Below are 20,458 nucleotides of genomic sequence, written 5' to 3' on the forward strand. Positions count from 1 at the left end.
CTGTGGTTATGTTACTTCATGTGCTGGTGTCCATCTTGGATTCTGCTGTGCATGATGGGAGCCCTTTTATGCCTTCAGGTTTCTGTGGTCCATCCCCCAGAGGGGTGTGGCTGATGACATATAAGCCTGTGGCCCGCACATGCTCTTTGCACTTGTATCTTGTGTCTTTGTGTTGCTATTACTGTGTTCTGACTCTCGTGACTCTCCTGGTATCTGATTCGGCTTGTGACTTGACTATTCTTTGTATTCTCCTTTGATCTGACCCTCTGTTGCTGAACCCGGCTCGTGACCTGTGATTCTCGTCTGCTGTCCTGTACTGTTTTGTCCTGTTGTTGTTGACCCCGGCTTGTCTGACTACTCTTTTGTCTCTTCCACCAGCTACACGCCATTGGCGGCGGCCATTACCGCAGCTGAGGTGTCTCGGGGGCCGCGACCTGGTTCCTGGCTGCGTCAAGTCCATCCCCACCATCAGGGGCCCTGGTGAAGGGCAGCCTGGGACTTAGACTCCGCGCCCTGAGGGACTTCGGTCTGTGGGTGGTGGTTGTCGTCAGCCAGTGCGTTACATTGTTAGGCCTGCCTGTCCGTTCCTCAGCTCCTGCCCTGACAGGTGCTCCTGGTCCGGTGCTCCTGGTCCGGTGCTCCTGGTTCGGTGTTGGATCTTGTTGATCTCCATTCTTAGCTCCTCTTGAGATTTGTATTTTCCTCCTGTTGGTTGTCGTCCTGTCAGCGATGGTTCTGACACCCTCCAGCTCATGTCGCTCTCTGGGTGATGGAAATAAAACCCAAAATACACAATGGTGTCCTCTATGAGCCGCCATGTCAGTCCGGGGAGTAGATGGTGACCCCATCTCTCTGTTTGGGAGGAGCTCGGTATGTAGGAGGAGCTCTGCATATGGGACGAGCCCAGTATGGCTCAGGATGTGGGAGGAGCTCAATATATAAAAAGACCGGTATATGGGTGTATATATAAAGAGATCAGTATGTGGGAGGAGATCAGTATAGGAGAATCTCTGTATGTAGGAGGAGCTCAGTATGTGGGAGAATCAGTATGTAGGAGGAGCTCAGTATGTAGGATAATCCCAGTATTTGGGAGGAGTTCAGTATGTGGGAGGAACTCTATATGTAGGAGGAGCTCAGTAGATGGGATAATCTCAGTATGTGGGAGAAGCTCAGTAAGTGGGAGGAGTTCAGTATGTAGAATCTCTGTATGTGGGAGGAGCTCAGTAAATGGGATAATCCCAGTATGTGGAAGGAGTTCAGTATGTGGGAGGAGCTCTGTGGGAGGAGCTCTGTATGGAAAAGTTCAGTATGTGGGAGGAGCTCTGTATGGAAAAGTTCAGTATGTGGGAGGAGCTCTGTATGGAAAAGTTCAGTATGTGGGAGGAGCTCTGTATGGAAAAGTTCAGTCTGTGGGAGGAGCTCTGTATGGAAAAGTTCAGTATGTGGGAGGAGCTCTGTATGGAAAAGTTCAGTACGTGGGAGGAGCTCTGTATGGAAAAGTTCAGTACGTGGGAGGAGCTCTGTATGGAAAAGTTCAGTATGTGGGAGGAGCTCTGTATGGAAAAGTTCAGTATGTGGGAGGAGCTCTGTATGGAAAAGTTCAGTATGTGGGAGGAGCTCTGTATGGAAAAGTTCAGTATGTGGGAGGAGCTCTGTATGGAAAAGTTCAGTATGTGGGAGGAGCTCTGTATGGAAAAGTTCAGTATGTGGGAGGAGCTCTGTATGGAAAAGTTCAGTATGTGGGAGGAGTTCAGTATGTAAAAGTTCAGTATGTGGGAGGAGTTCAGTATGTAAAAGTTCAGTATGTGGGAGGAGTTCAGTATGGAAAAGTTCAGTATGTGGGAGGAGCTCTGTATGGAAAAGTTCAGTATGTGGGAGGAGCTCTGTATGGAAAAGTTCAGTATGTGGGAGGAGCTCTGTATGGAAAAGTTCAGTATGTGGGAGGAGTTCAGTATGGAAAAGTTCAGTATGTGGGAGGAGTTCAGTATGGAAAAGTTCAGTATGTGGGAGGAGTTCAGTATGTAGAAGTTCAGTATGTGGGAGGAGCTCTGTATATGGGCGGAGCCCAGTATTTGGGAGGAGCTCAGACATAGGTACTCCCAGCTCAGAGTGCCGCCATTGAAGTCACATGATTCTTCTTTCTCATCCTATTGGTCAGAAGTGATTTTGCCCAAACCCGCTCCGCTCCTCCGGACTCCCCATCACACGGCCGATATAAGGCGATCACGGAGAATATTTTGTTACTTTTCATATGTCTGGACTTGTACCGCCCGATATCTGCACCGACCGGTATCCCCGGTCACCTCTGCCCTACCTGAGGCGGTGGGGGAGTGGGCGGGGCTTCGCACCCAGAGCGCTCGGCGGGGATTGGTCAGCCGGTTTATCTTTCTTTTTTCGAGCCGTCCTGAAGGAGAAGTGGGCGGGAAAACCGTGCGCTCTGATTGGTCGGCCACGAACGATGCCTTTGTTATTGGCCGGCAGGGGGAGGGAGCGCTGTGAGTGGTGGACTGACTTCGGAAGACTCTGATTGGCTGGAACAGGCTTTACCGGAAGGGGCGGGGATTATTCAGGTTTCGGTGTCTGCAGAGGGAGAGGAGGGCGACCGGGAAGGTGAGAAGAACTGACGGGGGCTGGGTCTTCGCTGTCTCCCCCCCCCCCACCCCCCCCATATCGATCCCTATAATCCCGGGGGGCGGCGGCAGAGGAGTCACCTATCCGGCTGTACCTGAGAGAACCACCTGAGGTACACCCGGGGGGAGGGGCAGTGCCGGGGGTGGGGCACAGTGGGTGACAGAGGGGGAAATGTGGGTGTCTGGGGGGGGCACAGTTGGTGATGGGTCTGTGTGGGGGTACAGGGGGGGCAATGGGTAGCAGTCAGTGACTGGAGGTGTCAGGGGGTACAGTGGGTGATGGGGGGGTATGTTGGGGGTACAGTAGGCGACTGGGGGGGTATGTTGGGGGTACAGTAGGCGATGGTGGGGGGGTATGTTGGGGGTACAGTAGGCGATGGTGGGGGGGGGTATGTTGGGGGTACAGTAGGCGATGGTGGGGGGGGTATGTTGGGGGTACAGTAGGCGATGGTGGGGGGGTATGTTGGGGGTACAGTAGACGATGGTGGGGGGGTATGTTGGGGGTACAGTAGGCGATGGTGGGGGGGGTATGTTGGGGGTACAGTAGGCGACGGGAGGGGGGGTATGTTGGGGGGTACAATAGGTGGGGGATAAAGTAGGTGACAGTTTTGGGGTGGCAGGGGGTCTGTGAAGGATAAGGGAGGGGTGTGATTGTGGGGGTACAGTGGGTCACGGGGGGGTTGTCTAAGGGGGTACAGTTGATGGGTATTCTGGGGGGGTCTATGGGGAGCAGAGTCAGTGATATGGTGATAGGAGGGTCTGTTGGGGGTTTAGTGGATGATGAGGGTGTGTGGAGGGTAATGTGGGGGTACAGTGGGTGACGGGGGGGGTCTGTGAAGGGTAATGCGGGCTCCCTCTGCGCGGCGGCGGGTGTCTCGCGGGGGGCTTCCTCTGCGCGGCGGCGGGTGTCTCGCGGGGGGCTCCCTCTGCGCGGCGGCGGGTGTCTCGCGGGGGGCTCCCTCTGCGCGGCGGCGGGTGTCTCGCGGGGGGCTCCCTCTGCGCGGCGGCGGGTGTCTCGCGGGGGGCTCCCTCTGCGCGGCGGCGGGTGTCTCGCGGGGGGCTCCCTCTGCGCGGCGGCGGGTGTCTCGCGGGGGGCTCCCTCTGCGCGGCGGCGGGTGTCTCGCGGGGGGCTCCCTCTGCGCGGCGGCGGGTGTCTCGCGGGGGGGCTCCCTCTGCGCGGCGGCGGGTGTCTCGCGGGGGGCTCCCTCTGCGCGGCGGCGGGTGTCTCGCGGGGGGGCTCCCTCTGCGCGGCGGCGGGTGTCTCGCGGGGGGGCTCCCTCTGCGCGGCGGCGGGTGTCTCGCGGGGGGGCTCCCTCTGCGCGGCGGCGGGTGTCTCGCGGGGGGGCTCCCTCTGCGCGGCGGCGGGTGTCTCGTGGGGGGCTCCCTCTGCGCAGGGGCGGTGGGTTGCTCTCTGGGTGGATCTGGTTCAGTTGTGGATTCTGCCTCCATATGTGGATGTAATGTGGGGACAATGACTCCCATCTTCTCCCAGTGTGGGGACAATGACTCCCATCTTCTCCCAGTGTGGGGACAATGACTCCCATCTTCTCCCAGTGTGGGGACAATGACTCCCATCTTCTCCCAGTGTGGGGACAATGACTCCCATCTTCTCCCAGTGTGGGGACAATGACTCCCATCTTCTCCCAGTGTGGGGACAATGACTCCCATCTTCTCCCAGTGTGGGGACAATGACTCCCATCTTCTCCCAGTGTGGGGACAATGACTCCCATCTTCTCCCGGGGATCGTTCCTGGACTCGCCTGACGTCTGACATTCCTCGGTAGTGAATTGCGTGTTATTTAGAAGATGGACATACATGACCTGTACAGGGGCTTGATGACCTCCTCCAGGGGGCGGGTCCCTGACTCCCTGGGCTGCCAGGAAGCGGGTTGCATGACTCTGGTCTTCACTCAGAAGGATTGGGCTGCTGGGTGGGGTGGAGATCCTTCATCCAAAAATAAATCTTGGTGATATGTGAAGGCGGAGCTTATTTTTTTCTCAGGGGAAGACCCTCTGTCAGGTTTTTATTGCTGTGTGCACCTCCCCCCCTCCCCCCCCCCCCCCCCATTGTTCTCAACTACCTCTACACTGATGACTTTGGAGGGGCTTTTAAAGCGCCACCTATGGAGCATGTAGGGTAGTGTCACCGTTTCTCGGGCACACGTAGTTGTCAGCCTGGACATGTTGGGTGCTACTTCCTGGGCACAACCTCATCCTCTTATATTGGGGGACACGTCTTTGTGCCCTAAAATTATGTGTTTAAAAGTATTTTTTAATTTATTCTTAGGTTGGAAACGGTGAGCTAACCCACGCGTGGGCGGAGGGGGGGGGCACATGTAGAAAAAACATACACACTTTTTTTTTTTTTTTTTATCAGGACAAGTAAATTGGGACCCTGATTTAGTCCCCGGACAAGTAGTTTGTTAAAAAAAAATTTCCGCACCCGTTTGACCCCCTGCAGATTGTGTGGGTTCGCCCACTTACACAGAAATGAGGGGTCGATTGTTTCTATCATAGGTGAAATTTAAATGATACAGACAGAAAATCAACCAAAATCCAGAAAATCAACCAAAATCCAGAAAAAAAACAATACAAATGTTATAAATGGAGTTGCAGTTCAGGGAGTAAAATAAGTATTTGATCCCCGAGCAAAACATGGCTTGGTGGAGGAACCCTTGTTGGCGAGCACAGAGGTGAGACGTTCCTTGTAGTTGGTGGAGGAACCCTTGTTGGCGAGCACAGAGGTGAGACGTTCCTTGTAGTTGGTGGAGGAACCCTTGTTGGAGAGCACAGAGGTCAGACGTTCCTTGTAGTTGGTGGAGGAACCCTTGTTGGCAAGCGTAGAGGTGAGACGTTCCTTGTAATTGGTGGAGGAACCCTTGTTGGCAAGCGTAGAGGTGAGACGTTCCTTGTAATTGGTGGAGGAACCCTTGTTAGCGAGCACAGAGGTGAGACGTTTCTTGTAGTTGGTGGAGGAACCCTTGTTGGTGAGCTCAGAGGTGAGACGTTCCTTGTAGTTGGTGGAGGAACCCTTGTTGGTGAGCACAGAGGTGAGACGTTCCTTGTAGTTGGTGGAGGAACCCTAGTTGGCGAGCACAGAGGTCAGACGTTCCTTGTAGTTGGTGGAGGAACCCTTGTTGGTGAGCACAGAGGTGAGACGTTCCTTGTAGTTGGTGGAGGAACCCTTGTTGGAGAGCACAGAGGTGAGACCTTTCTTGTAGTTGGTGGAGGAACCCTTGTTGGAGAGCACAGAGGTGAGACCTTTCTTGTAGTTGGTGGAGGAACCCTTGTTGGCGAGCACAGAGGTGAGATGTTCCTTGTAGTTGGTGGAGGAACCCTTGTTGGGAAGCACAGAGGTGAGACGTTTCTTGTAGTTGGTGGAGGAACCCTTGTTGGTGAGCACGGAGGTGAGACGTTTCTTGTTGGTGGAGGAACCCTTGTTGGCGAGCACAGAGGTGAGACGTTCCTTGTAGTTGGTGGAGGATACCTTGTTGGTGAGCACAGACGTGAGACGTTTCTTGTTGGTGGAGGAACCCTTGTTGGTGAGCACAGAGGTGAGACGTTCCTTGTAGTTGGCGGAGGAACCCATGTTGGTGAGCACAGAGGTGAGATGTTCCTTGTAGTTGGTGGAGGAACCCTTGTTGGCGAGCACAGAGGTGAGACGTTCCTTGTAGTTGGGGGAGGAACACTTGTTGGAGAGCACAGAGGTGAGACGTTCCTTGTAGTTAGGGGAGGAACCCTTGTTGGAGAGCACAGAGGTGAGACGTTCCTTGTAATTGGTGGAGGAACCCTTGTTGGCGAGCACAGAGGTGAGACGTTCCTTGTAGTTGGGGGAGGAACCCTTGTTGGAGAGCACAGAGGTCAGACGTTCCTTGTAGTTGGTGGAGGAACCCTTGTTGGTGAGCACAGAGGTGAGATGTTCCTTGTAGTTGGTGGAGGAACCCTTGTTGGTGAGCAAAGAGGTCAGACGTTCCTTGTAGTTGGTGGAGGAACCCTTGTTGGTGAGCACAGAGGTAAGACGTTCCTTGTAGTTGGTAGAGGAACCCTTGTTGGTGAGCACAGAGGTGAGACGTTCCTTGTAGTTGGTGGAGGAACCCTTGTTGGTGAGCAAAGAGGTCAGACGTTCCTTGTAGTTGGTGGAGGAACCCTTGTTGGTGAGCACAGAGGTAAGACGTTCCTTGTAGTTGGTAGAGGAACCCTTGTTGGTGAGCACAGAGGTGAGACGTTCCTTGTAGTTGGTGGAGGAACCCTTGTTGGAGAGCACAGAGGTCAGACGTTCCTTGTAGTTGGTGGAGGAACCCTTGTTGGCGAGCGCAGAGGTGAGACGTTCCTTGTAATTGGTGGAGGAACCCTTGTTAGCGAGCACAGAGGTGAGACGTTCCTTGTAGTTGGTGGAGGAACCCTTGTTGGGAAGCACAGAGGTGAGACGTTTCTTGTAGTTGGTGGAGGAACCCTTGTTGGTGAGCACGGAGGTGAGACGTTTCTTGTTGGTGGAGGAACCCTTGTTGGCGAGCACAGAGGTGAGACGTTCCTTGTAGTTGGTGGAGGATACCTTGTTGGTGAGCACAGAGGTGAGACGTTTCTTGTTGGTGGAGGAACCCTTGTTGGGGAGCGCAGAGGTGAGACGTTCCTTGTAGTTGGCGGAGGAACCCATGTTGGTGAGCACAGAGGTGAGATGTTCCTTGTAGTTGGTGGAGGAACCCTTGTTGGCGAGCACAGAGGTGAGACGTTCCTTGTAGTTGGGGGAGGAACACTTGTTGGAGAGCACAGAGGTGAGACGTTCCTTGTAGTTGGGGGAGGAACCCTTGTTGGAGAGCACAGAGGTGAGACGTTCCTTGTAATTGGTGGAGGAACCCTTGTTGGCGAGCACAGAGGTGAGACGTTCCTTGTAGTTGGGGGAGGAACCCTTGTTGGTGAGCACAGAGGTCAGACGTTCCTTGTAGTTGGTGGAGGAACCCTTGTTGGTGAGCAAAGAGGTCAGACGTTCCTTGTAGTTGGTGGAGGAACCCTTGTTGGTGAGCACAGAGGTAAGACGTTCCTTGTAGTTGGTAGAGGAACCCTTGTTGGTGAGCACAGAGGTGAGACGTTCCTTGTAGTTGGTGGAGGAACCCTTGTTGGTGAGCAAAGAGGTCAGACGTTCCTTGTAGTTGGTGGAGGAACCCTTGTTGGTGAGCACAGAGGTGAGACGTTCCTTGTAGTTGGGGGAGGAACACTTGTTGGAGAGCACAGAGGTGAGACGTTCCTTGTAATTGGTGGAGGAACCCTTGTTGGCGAGCACAGAGGTGAGACGTTCCTTGTAGTTGGGGGAGGAACCCTTGTTGGAGAGCACAGAGGTCAGACGTTCCTTGTAGTTGGTGGAGGAACCCTTGTTGGTGAGCAAAGAGGTCAGACGTTCCTTGTAGTTGGTGGAGGAACCCTTGTTGGTGAGCAAAGAGGTCAGACGTTCCTTGTAGTTGGTGGAGGAACCCTTGTTGGTGAGCACAGAGGTAAGACGTTCCTTGTAGTTGGTAGAGGAACCCTTGTTGGTGAGCACAGAGGTGAGACGTTCCTTGTAGTTGGTGGAGGAACCCTTGTTGGCGAGCGCAGAGGTGAGACGTTCCTTGTAATTGGTGGAGGAACCCTTGTTAGCGAGCACAGAGGTGAGACGTTCCTTGTAATTGGTGGAGGAACCCTTGTTAGCGAGCACAGAGGTGAGACGTTCCTTGTAGTTGGTGGAGGAACCCTTGTTGGTGAGCTCAGAGGTGAGACGTTCCTTGTAGTTGGTGGAGGAACCCTTGTTGGTGAGCACAGAGGTGAGACGTTCCTTGTAGTTGGTGGAGGAACCCTTGTTGGGGAGCACAGAGGTGAGACGTTCCTTGTAGTTGGTGGAGGAACCCTTGTTGGCGAGCACAGAGGTCAGACGTTCCTTGTAGTTGGTGGAGGAACCCTTGTTGGCGAGCACAGAGGTCAGACGTTCCTTGTAGTTGGTGGAGGAACCCTTGTTGGCGAGCGCAGAGGTGAGACGTTCCTTGTAATTGGTGGAGGAACCCTTGTTAGCGAGCACAGAGGTGAGACGTTCCTTGTAGTTGGTGGAGGAACCCTTGTTGGGAAGCACAGAGGTGAGACGTTTCTTGTAGTTGGTGGAGGAACCCTTGTTGGTGAGCACGGAGGTGAGACGTTTCTTGTTGGTGGAGGAACCCTTGTTGGCGAGCACAGAGGTGAGACGTTCCTTGTAGTTGGTGGAGGATACCTTGTTGGTGAGCACAGAGGTGAGACGTTTCTTGTTGGTGGAGGAACCCTTGTTGGGGAGCACAGAGGTGAGACGTTCCTTGTAGTTGGCGGAGGAACCCATGTTGGTGAGCACAGAGGTGAGATGTTCCTTGTAGTTGGTGGAGGAACCCTTGTTGGCGAGCACAGAGGTGAGACGTTCCTTGTAGTTGGGGGAGGAACACTTGTTGGAGAGCACAGAGGTGAGACGTTCCTTGTAGTTGGGGGAGGAACCCTTGTTGGAGAGCACAGAGGTGAGACGTTCCTTGTAATTGGTGGAGGAACCCTTGTTGGCGAGCACAGAGGTGAGACGTTCCTTGTAGTTGGGGAGGAACCCTTGTTGGTGAGCACAGAGGTCAGACGTTCCTTGTAGTTGGTGGAGGAACCCTTGTTGGTGAGCACAGAGGTCAGACGTTCCTTGTAGTTGGTGGAGGAACCCTTGTTGGTGAGCACAGAGGTAAGACGTTCCTTGTAGTTGGTAGAGGAACCCTTGTTGGTGAGCACAGAGGTGAGACGTTCCTTGTAGTTGGTGGAGGAACCCTTGTTGGTGAGCAAAGAGGTCAGACGTTCCTTGTAGTTGGTGGAGGAACCCTTGTTGGTGAGCACAGAGGTGAGACGTTCCTTGTAGTTGGGGGAGGAACACTTGTTGGAGAGCACAGAGGTGAGACGTTCCTTGTAATTGGTGGAGGAACCCTTGTTGGCGAGCACAGAGGTCAGACGTTCCTTGTAGTTGGGGGAGGAACCCTTGTTGGAGAGCACAGAGGTCAGACGTTCCTTGTAGTTGGTGGAGGAACCCTTGTTGGTGAGCAAAGAGGTCAGACGTTCCTTGTAGTTGGTGGAGGAACCCTTGTTGGTGAGCAAAGAGGTCAGACGTTCCTTGTAGTTGGTGGAGGAACCCTTGTTGGTGAGCACAGAGGTAAGACGTTCCTTGTAGTTGGTAGAGGAACCCTTGTTGGTGAGCACAGAGGTGAGACGTTCCTTGTAGTTGGTGGAGGAACCCTTGTTGGCGAGCGCAGAGGTGAGACGTTCCTTGTAATTGGTGGAGGAACCCTTGTTAGCGAGCACAGAGGTGAGACGTTCCTTGTAATTGGTGGAGGAACCCTTGTTGGCGAGCACAGAGGTGAGACGTTCCTTGTAGTTGGTGGAGGAACCCTTGTTGGTGAGCTCAGAGGTGAGACGTTCCTTGTAGTTGGTGGAGGAACCCTTGTTGGTGAGCACAGAGGTGAGACGTTCCTTGTAGTTGGTGGAGGAACCCTTGTTGGGGAGCACAGAGGTGAGACGTTCCTTGTAGTTGGTGGAGGAACCCTTGTTGGCGAGCACAGAGGTCAGACGTTCCTTGTAGTTGGTGGAGGAACCCTTGTTGGTGAGCACAGAGGTGAGACGTTCCTTGTAGTTGGTGGAGGAACCCTTGTTGGAGAGCACAGAGGTGAGACCTTTCTTGTAGTTGGTGGAGGAACCCTTGTTGGCGAGCACAGAGGTGAGATGTTCCTTGTAGTTGGTGGAGGAACCCTTGTTGGTGAGCACAGAGGTGAGACGTTTCTTGTAGTTGGTGGAGGAACCCTTGTTGGCGAGCACAGAGGTGAGACGTTTCTTGTTGGTGGAGGAACCCTTGTTGGCGAGCACAGAGGTGAGACGTTCCTTGTAGTTGGTGGAGGAACCCTTGTTGGTGAGCACAGAGGTGAGACGTTTCTTGTAGTTGGTGGAGGAACCCTTGTTGGCGAGCATAGAGGTGAGACGTTTCTTTTAGTTGGTGGAGGAACCCTTGTTGGTGAGCACAGAGGTGAGGCGTTCCTTGTAGTTGGTGGAGGAACCCTTGTTGGTGAGCACAGAGGTGAGACGTTTCTTGTTGGTAGAGAAACCCTTGTTGGCGAGCACAGAGGTGAGATGTTCCTTGTAGTTGGTGGAGGAACCCTTGTTGGCGAGCACAGAGGTGAGACGTTCCTTGTAGTTGGGGGAGGAACCCTTGTTGGTGAGCACAGAGGTGAGACGTTTCTTGTTGGTAGAGAAACCCTTGTTGGCGAGCACAGAGGTGAGACGTTCCTTGTAGTTGGTGGAGGAACCCTTGTTGGTGAGCACAGAGGTGAGACGTTTCTTGTTGGTAGAGAAACCCTTGTTGGCGAGCACAGAGGTGAGATGTTCCTTGTAGTTGGTGGAGGAACCCTTGTTGGCGAGCACAGAGGTGAGACGTTCCTTGTAGTTGGGGGAGGAACCCTTGTTGGTGAGCACAGAGGTGAGACGTTTCTTGTAGTTGGTGGAGGATACCTTGTTGGTGAGCACAGAGGTGAGACGTTCCTTGTAGTTGGTGGAGGAACCTTGTTGGTGAGCACAGAGGTGAGACGTTCCTTGTAGTTGGTGGAGGAACCCTTGTTGGTGAGCACAGAGGTCAGACGTTTCTTGTTGATGGAGGAACCCTTGTTGGCAAGCACAGAGGTGAGACGTTCCTTGTAGTTGGTGGAGGAACCCTTGTTGGTGAGCACAGAGGTGAGACGTTTCTTGTTGGTGGAGGAACCCTTGTTGGCGAGCACAGAGGTGAGACGTGTCTTGTAGTTGGTGGAGGATACCTTGTTGGTGAGCACAGAGGTGAGACGTTCCTTGTAGTTGGTGGAGGAACCCTTGCTGGCGAGCACAGAGGTGAGACGTGTCTTGTAGTTGGTGGAGGAACCCTTGGTGAGCACAGAGGTGAGACGTTCCTTGTAGTTGGTGGAGGAACCCTTGCTGGCGAGCACAGAGGTGAGACGTTCCTTGTAGTTGGTGGAGGATACCTTGTTGGTGAGCACAGAGGTGAGACGTTTCTTGTTGGTGGAGGAACCCATGTTGGCGAGCACAGAGGTGAGACGTTCCTTGTAGTTGGCGGAGGAACCCTTGTTGGTGAGCACAGAGGTGAGACGTTTCTTGTTGGTGGAGGAACCCTTGTTGGTGAGCACAGAGGTGAGACGTTCCTTGTAGTTGGTGGAGGAACCCTTGTTGGTGAGCACAGAGGTGAGACGCTCCTTGTAGTTGGTGGAGGTTCCCAGGTTTGCACACATCTCAGGAGGGATTTTGGTCCACTCTTCTTTACAGATCTTCTCTAAACCTTGTGGTTCCTTGGCTGTTGCTTGGCAACTCGAAGTTTCACCCCCCTCCATACATTTTCTATAGGATTAAGGTCTGGAGACCAACTAGGCCATTCCAGGACCTTAATGTCTTTTGGAGTCACTCCTTTGTTGCCTTGGCCGTGTGTTTTGGGTCATTGTCATGCTGGAAGACCCATCCACAACCCATCTTCAGTGTTCTGGCTGAGGGAAGAAGGTTCTCATCCAAGATTTTACAATACTTGGCCCCTCAATGCTGCAAAGTCGGCCTGTACCTTCAGCGGAGAAACAGCCCCAAAGCAGAATGTTTCCACCTCCATGTTTGACCGTAGGGATGGTGTTCTTAGGGTCATAGTCAGCATTTCTCTTCCTCTAAACACAGCGAGTTGATGCCAAAGAGCTCAATTTTGGTCCCATCTGACCACAGAACTTTCTCCCAATCCTTCTTCATTGGCAAACTTCAGACGGGCCCGTACATGTACCTTCTTGAGGAGGGGGACCTTGCGGGAGCTGCAGGATTTCAGTCCATGGTGGTGTATTGTTACCAATGGTTTGTTTGGTGACTGTGGTCCCAACTGCCTTGAGATCCTTCACAAGCTCCTCCCGTGTAGTTCTTGGCTGTTCCCTCACTTTTCTCCTGACCATCCTCACCCCACGAAGTGAAATCTTACATGGAACTCCAGACCGAGGAGGACGATCGATGGGCACTTTGTATTTCTTCCATTTGCGAATAATCGCTCCATCAGTTGTCTCCGTCTCACCAAGCTTCTGGCTGATGGGCTTGTAGCCCAGTCCAGCCTTGTGCAGGTCTACAGTCTGGTCCCTGACGTCCTTTGACAGCTCTTTGGTCTTGCCCATGGTGGCAGGCATGGGGTCTGTGGGACTGTATGGGTGGCGCGGGGTCTTTGGGACTGTACGGGAGACATCAGGTATATAGGAAACCTGGGGTCTGTGGGACGGTACGGGGAGACGCGGGGGGGGGGGTCTGTGGGACTGTATGGGAGACATCAGGTATATAGGAGACGCGGGGGGGTCTGTGGGACGGTACGGGGAGACGCGGGGGGGGGTCTGTGGGACGGTACAGGGAGACGCGGGGGGGTCTGCGGAACGGTGCGGGGGGGGGGGTCTGTGGGACGGTACGGGGAGACGCGGGGGGGTCTGTGGGACGGTACGGGGAGACGCGGGGGGGTCTGTGGGACGGTACGGGGAGACGCGGGGGGGGGGGTCTGTGGGACGGTACGGGGAGACGTTGGGGGGGTCTGTGGGACGGTACGAGGAGACGCGGGGGGGTCTGTGGGACTGTAGGGGGAGACGCGTGGGGGTCTGTGGAATGGTGCGGGGGGGTCTGTGGGACGGTACGGGGAGACGTGGGGGGGGGGGTCTGTGGGACGGTACGAGGAGACGCGGGGGGGGGGGGGTCTGTGGGACGGTACGGGGAGACGCGGGGGGGTCTGTGGGACTGTAGGGGGAGACGCGTGGGGGTCTGTGGAATGGTGCGGGGGGGTCTGTGGGACGGTACGGGGAGACGTGGGGTCTGTGGGACTGTATGGGAGACATCAGGTATATAGGAGACGCGGGGGGGTCTGTGGGACGGTACAGGGAGACGCGGGGGGGTCTGCGGAACGGTGCGGGGGGGGTCTGTGGGACGGTACGGGGAGACGCGGGGGGGTCTGTGGGATGGTACGGGGAGACGCGGGGGGGTCTGTGGGATGGTACGGGGAGACGCGGGGGGGTCTGTGGGACGGTACGGGGAGACGCGGGGGGGGGGGGTCTGTGGGACGGTACGGGGAGACGCGGGGGGGTCTGTGGGACGGTACGAGGAGACGCGGGGGGGGGTCTGTGGGACTGTAGGGGGAGACGCGTGGGGGTCTGTGGAATGGTGCGGGGGGGTCTGTGGGACTGTAGGGGGAGATGCGTGGGGGTCTGCGGATCGGTGCGGGGGGGTCTGTGGGACGGTACGGGGAGACGCGGGGGGGTCTGTGGGACGGTACGGGGAGACGCGGTGGGGTCTGTGGAACGGTGCGGGGAGACGCGGGGGGGTCTGCGGGACTGTAGGGGGAGACGCGTGGGGGTCTGCGGGACTGTATGGGGGAGAGGCGCGTGGCGGGGGGGCTGCGGGACGGTACGGGGAGACGCGGGGGGGTCTGCGGGACTGTATGGGGGAGAGGCGCGTGGCGGGGGGGCTGCGGGACGGTACGGGGAGACGCGGGGGGGTCTGCGGGACTGTATGGGGGAGAGGCGCGTGGCGGGGGGGCTGCGGGATGGTACGGGGAGACGCGGGGGGGGTCTGCGGGACTGTATGGGGGAGAGGCGCGTGGCGGGGGGGCTGCGGGACGGTACGAGAGATTTTCTCTATATTCGCACTCGGGGAACTCTCGTCGGTTTTGCTTCCTCTTGATTGAACCCCCCCACACTCGTCCTGCCAGCAATGTAAACATTTAGGGGCCCCTCGGCTCTCCCTATAAATATCTGCGTGCTGTATATAGAGATGGGAGATGGTGGCCCTTGTATGGTCATAGACGAGTGGCTCGGCCGGGCCCTCCTCACCGCACAGTCCTCGCCTGTTCTGCCTATTAATAAGAGGTGATTATGGAGGAGACGTGTAGATTGTATGAGGAGGAATGTCGGGGAGATCGCTCTTCTCAGCAGCAGATGTTCACTCTGCGAGGGAACCGACTTTCCTATATACTGAGAGAGTGTTTGTGTGTATAAATGGCAGTTGCCCCACAACAGCAAATGTGAAGATCTCAGGTCTCAGAGACACCCCCACCCTCATAATCGCGTGACCTCGCTGGGCCTGGTACTCGCGTGACCTCGCTGGGCCTGGTACTCGCGTGACCTCGCTGGGCCTGGTACTCGCGTGACCTCGCTGGGCCTGGTACTCGCGTGACCTCGCTGGGCCTGGTACTCGCGTGACCTCGCTGGGCCTGGTACTCGCGTGACCTCGCTGGGCCTGGTACTCGCGTGACCTCGCTGGGCCTGGTACTCGCGTGACCTCGCTGGGCCTGGTACTCGCGTGACCTCGCTGGGCCTGGTACTCGCGTGACCTCGCTGGGCCTGGTACTCGCGTGACCTCGCTGGGCCTGGTACTCGCGTGACCTCGCTGGGCCTGGTACTCGCGTGACCTCGCTGGGCCTGGTACTCGCGTGACCTCGCTGGGCCTGGTACTCGCGTGACCTCGCTGGGCCTGGTACTCGCGTGACCTCGCTGGGCCTGGTACTCGCGTGACCTCGCTGGGCCTGGTACTCGCGTGACCTCGCTGGGCCTGGTACTCGCGTGACCTCGCTGGGCCTGGTACTCGCGTGACCTCGCTGGGCCTGGTACTCGCGTGACCTCGCTGGGCCTGGTACTCGCGTGACCTCGCTGGGCCTGGTACTCGCGTGACCTCGCTGGGCCTGGTACTCGCGTGACCTCGCTGGGCCTGGTACTCGCGTGACCTCGCTGGGCCTGGTACTCGCGTGACCTCGCTGGGCCTGGTACTCGCGTGACCTCGCTGGGCCTGGTACTCGCGTGACCTCGCTGGGCCTGGTACTCGCGTGACCTCGCTGGGCCTGGTACTCGCGTGACCTCGCTGGGCCTGGTACTCGCGTGACCTCGCTGGGCCTGGTACTCGCGTGACCTCGCTGGGCCTGGTACTCGCGTGACCTCGCTGGGCCTGGTACTCGCGTGACCTCGCTGGGCCTGGTACTCGCGTGACCTCGCTGGGCCTGGTACTCGCGTGACCTCGCTGGGCCTGGTACTCGCGTGACCTCGCTGGGCCTGGTACTCGCGTGACCTCGCTGGGCCTGGTACTCGCGTGACCTCGCTGGGCCTGGTACTCGCGTGACCTCGCTGGGCCTGGTACTCGCGTGACCTCGCTGGGCCTGGTACTCGCGTGACCTCGCTGGGCCTGGTACTCGCGTGACCTCGCTGGGCCTGGTACTCGCGTGACCTCGCTGGGCCTGGTACTCGCGTGACCTCGCTGGGCCTGGTACTCGCGTGACCTCGCTGGGCCTGGTACTCGCGTGACCTCGCTGGGCCTGGTACTCGCGTGACCTCGCTGGGCCTGGTACTCGCGTGACCTCGCTGGGCCTGGTACTCGCGTGACCTCGCTGGGCCTGGTACTCGCGTGACCTCGCTGGGCCTGGTACTCGCGTGACCTCGCTGGGCCTGGTACTCGCGTGACCTCGCTGGGCCTGGTACTCGCGTGACCTCGCTGGGCCTGGTACTCGCGTGACCTCGCTGGGCCTGGTACTCGCGTGACCTCGCTGGGCCTGGTACTCGCGTGACCTCGCTGGGCCTGGTACTCGCGTGACCTCGCTGGGCCTGGTACTCGCGTGACCTCGCTGGGCCTGGTACTCGCGTGACCTCGCTGGGCCTGGTACTCGCGTGACCTCGCTGGGCCTGGTACTCGCGTGACCTCGCTGGGCCTGGTACTCGCGTGACCTCGCTGGGCCTGGTACTCGCGTGACCTCGCTGGGCCTGGTACTCGCGTGACCTCGCTGGGCCTGGTACTCGCGTGACCTCGCTGGGCCTGGTACTCGCGTGACCTCGCTGGGCCTGGTACTCGCGTGACCTCGCTGGGCCTGGTACTCGCGTGACCTCGCTGGGCCTGGTACTCGCGTGACCTCGCTGGGCCTGGTACTCGCGTGACCTCGCTGGGCCTGGTACTCGCGTGACCTCGCTGGGCCTGGTACTCGCGTGACCTCGCTGGGCCTGGTACTCGCGTGACCTCGCTGGGCCTGGTACTCGCGTGACCTCGCTGGGCCTGGTACTCGCGTGACCTCGCTGGGCCTGGTACTCGCGTGACCTCGCTGGGCCTGGTACTCGCGTGACCTCGCTGGGCCTGGTACTCGCGTGACCTCGCTGGGCCTGGTACTCGCGTGACCTCGCTGGGCCTGGTACTCGCGTGACCTCGCTGGGCCTGGTACTCGCGTGACCTCGCTGGGCCTGGTACTCGCGTGACCTCGCTGGGCCTGGTACTCGCGTGACCTCGCTGGGCCTGGTACTCGCGTGACCTCGCTGGGCCTGGTATTGGGATCCTCGGCTTCTCAGTATCCCATTGGATGGCCGTGTAATATCCCCTGATTTTGATGCTCGGCTCACACTGGGGCCGCGGCTCGCATTTGTGTGGGCGTGGCTATCCACTCATCTCAATGGGCTGCCGTGCCCGCGCTTCAAAATTTGGTGATCCAGCCAGTAAGTCTGTTGTTTTCCCCCCCCCCCTAAAGAACAAGCTGCCCTGTAGATGTAGCGATTACAGGGATGGGACAAACCATTTCCCACCAGCAGGGGGCGCTTACAGCGATCAGCTTTTATTTACTGATGTAAAACCTTTTTATCTCCGAAAGGAACAAAAACCGGAGCGGATTATGAAGTAGATCCGGAGTTTGGCTTCGGTTTGTTAGTGTATCTAAATCCGCCAGTCCGTCTAATATATATTTCTCTTTCTCCGGTAGAGTACAGCCGGTTTGAGTCGAAAATCCATGACTTGCGGGAGCAGATGATGAACAGCAGTATGAGCTCCGGATCCGGATCCTTGCGCACCAGTGAGAAGAGGTCGCTCTATGTCAGGTACGTTCCTTACCTTTCCGGGTTTTATGGTGGAGTTCCGGGTATGCCCTGTGAGCTGCCCCGCCCCCCGAGGACTAGCAGGGAGGGGAGAGACCTTGCCGTGTAATGAGCACCGATTGGCTGCTCGTCAGGAAGGGGCGTGTCCGGCTTATCCTTTATCCCTTTCGCTGCCAGAGGCATTTTTGCATTTGGCGGTGGAAACGCAAAAAAAGACTCTGGCGGCGGGAGCACAAAAAGGGGCTGTGGCGGCGAAAACGCAAAGACGGGCTGTGGCGGCGAAAACGCAAAGACGGGGCTGTGGCGGCGGAAACGCAAAGACGGCCTCTGGCGGCGGAAACGCAGAAACGGCCTCTGGCGGCGGAAACGCAGAAACGGCCTCTGGCGGCGGAAACGCAGAAACGGCCCTCTGGCGGCGGAAACGCAAACGAGGGGCTGTGGCGGCGGAAACGCAAAGACGGGCTGTGGCGGCGAAAACGCAAATACGGCCTCTGGCGGCGGAAACGCAGAAACGGCCTCTGGCGGCAGAAACGGCCTCTGGCGGCGGAAACGCAAACGAGGGGCTGTGGCGGCAGAAACGCAAAAAACAGGCTGTGGCGGCGGAAACGCAAAAAACGGGCTGTGGTGGCGGAAACGCAAAAACGGCCTCTGGCGGCGGGAAACGCAAACGAGGGGCTGTGGCGGCGGAAACGAAAAGACGGGCTGTGGCGGCAGAAACGGTCTGTCAGGAATCTGAGCGGGATCCCGACATTGTTGTCCAGATCCCTGCCTGGACCGGCTCTGGTTCCTGGTCATAGGAGTGCAGAGAAGAGCTGATCCCTGTAGTCCAGCACAGGACGCACGGATAGTCACCAGTAGTCCCTGGGGCTCCCACATTTTCCCGTTACTGACCCGCCACGCCTTCTCCTGCACCGTGTCTCCGTGTGGCAGTGGCCTGCTTGGTAGAGGAGCGCAGGGCTTTGCTTCCTCGGGTCACCTTGCACCTCAGTGATCTAATAACCGAAGGGGGTAATGAGAGAGGCGGGGGAGCACAGGTCTTCAGAATGGGGGAAGCGGGGAGGTTCTTGCACTGCGGCTCTTCAGGTACGGCTTCCTCTCCAGCAAGGAGAAGCATGGCAGTGACATCACCAAATCTGGTGTGTGGGCGGACCTGCCCCACCCCCCTTCTCTGCAATACAAGTCTGTGATATGGGGGGGCGGCTGCTACGTGGCTCTGCCAGCATAGAGCTCTGTAGGGTGAGGCAGGAAGTTGGTGTTTTAATGCATTTCCAAGTAAAAATCCGTCATAAAGTGAGGGGGGGGGGAGGGGAACAGACCATAAAGAGAGGAAAAGACATTACCCCGCACTACATGGATAGGAGGAGCCCAATGCTGGAGGCGGTGACCCGTACGGAGCACGCGTGTAGCATGTTCTGTAGGCGACACCTGACTTCTCTACATTTATCATTACTTTTTTTTTGTTTTGCTTTTAACTGGTTACACTGTTTTTTTGGGTTTTTTTTTCTGGTATCTTTGGGGGGGGGGGCTCTGTTTTTTTTTTTTTTGTTTTTTTTTTTTTTTTTCCTTTCTGGTGTTTTTTCTTTTTCTTTATTTTTGTTGTTAGTTTTTTCTAATGTTCTTTGTTCTGTGTTTTTTTTTTTTTTTTTTGTGTTCTGGTTTTTTTTGTTTGTTTTTCTGGGGTTTTTTTTTGTTTTTTGTTTTTTTTCTTTCTGGTATTTTTGTGGCTTTTTTTTCAGTTTTTTTTGTTTGTTTTTTCTGGTGTTCTTTGTTCTGTTTTTTTTTTTTTTTTTGTTTTCTGTTTTTGTCTTTTTTTTGTTCTGGTTTTTTTTTCCAGTGTTTTTTTTTTTTTTTTTTTTTTTTTACTTTTTCTATTTTTTAATTTTTTTTTTTTCTGGGGTCTATTTTTTTGTTTTCTGTTGTTTTTTCTGGTATTTTTTTAGGGAGGGGGTTTTTCGTTTTTGTTTTTTTTCTTTCTGGTGTTTTGTTTTCTTTTTCTTGTTTTTTTTTTTTTTTTTTCTGGGTTTTTTTTTTGTTTTGTTTTTTTTTTTTTTTTCTGGTTTATTTTTCTGGGTTTTTTTTTTCTGGGTTTGTTTTGTTTTTTTTTTTTCTTGTGTTCTTTTGTTTTTCTTTTTTTTCTGGGTTTGTTTTGTTTTTTTTTTCTGGTGTTCTTTGTTCTGTTTTTTTTTGTGTTCTGTTTTTTTTTGTTTTTTGTCTTTTTTGTTCTGGTTTTTTTTCCAGTGTTTTTTTTTTTTTTTTTTTTTTTGTTTCTGGGGGGTTTTTTTCTGGTATTTTTTTGGGGAGGGGTTTGTTTTTTTTTTTTTCTTTTCTTTCTGGTGTTCTTTGTTTTTCTTTTTCTTCTGTTTTTTTTGTTTTGTTTGTTTTTTCTGGCGTTCTGTTTTTTTTGTTTTTGTGTTCTGGTTTTTTTTCCCGGTGTGTTTTTTTTTTTTGTTTGTTTTTTAAGCTTTTGCATCCTTTTAACTAGTGAGGGAGAAATTTGACCATGAAATACGCAGCTCAGTGTGTGTGTGCGAATGTTCCTGAATCTCTGTGCCGATCTCCTCCTCCTCAGGGCGCTCTTCGATTACGATCGTTCCCGGGACAGCTGCCTCCCGAGTCAAGGACTGAGCTTCTTCTACGGGGACATCCTGCATGTGATCAACGCCTCCGACGACGAATGGTGGCAGGCCAGGCTGGTGACTCCCCACGGGGAGAGCGAGCAGATCGGCGTCATCCCCAGTAAAAAGAGGTAAAGGGTTTCATCACAACCAAAGTCATGTGTGCCGGTTCAGTGAGGCCCAGAATTTACCCCCCCCCATAGGTAGGAAAACCGCTTTCATGTTCCCGCTCTACAAATCCAACATCTTACAGGGAAAAAATGTAAAAAAGTGAGTGGTGTGCGGAGGAGGGGTGGATGGAGGCAACTTACACTACAGAGGGGGAACCACTTTTAGGTTCCATTCAC

The 20,458-nt window shown here is 55.4% G+C and overlaps 1 protein-coding gene across 1 annotated transcript in view; it reads left to right on the forward strand.

Moving 5' to 3' along the window:
• The window catches only part of LOC149430908 (disks large homolog 3-like), a gene marked incomplete at its 3' end in the record, with an annotated part of 39,288 nt that extends 19,046 nt beyond the window's left edge, over positions 1 to 20,242 (forward strand). The window contains exons 3-4 of the mRNA XM_089665931.1: positions 17,385 to 17,499; positions 20,066 to 20,242. Coding sequence (XP_089522057.1) covers positions 17,385 to 17,499; positions 20,066 to 20,242 — 292 coding nt within the window. The remainder of the gene's footprint in view (positions 1 to 17,384; positions 17,500 to 20,065) is intronic.
• Between the last annotated feature and the right edge of the window lie 216 nt (positions 20,243 to 20,458).

This window comes from Staurois parvus, unplaced genomic scaffold (assembly GCF_062004578.1).
Source record: "Staurois parvus isolate SC_StPar_1 unplaced genomic scaffold, SC_StPar_1.0 ptg002416l, whole genome shotgun sequence".
NCBI classification, from domain to species: Eukaryota; Metazoa; Chordata; class Amphibia; order Anura; family Ranidae; genus Staurois; species Staurois parvus.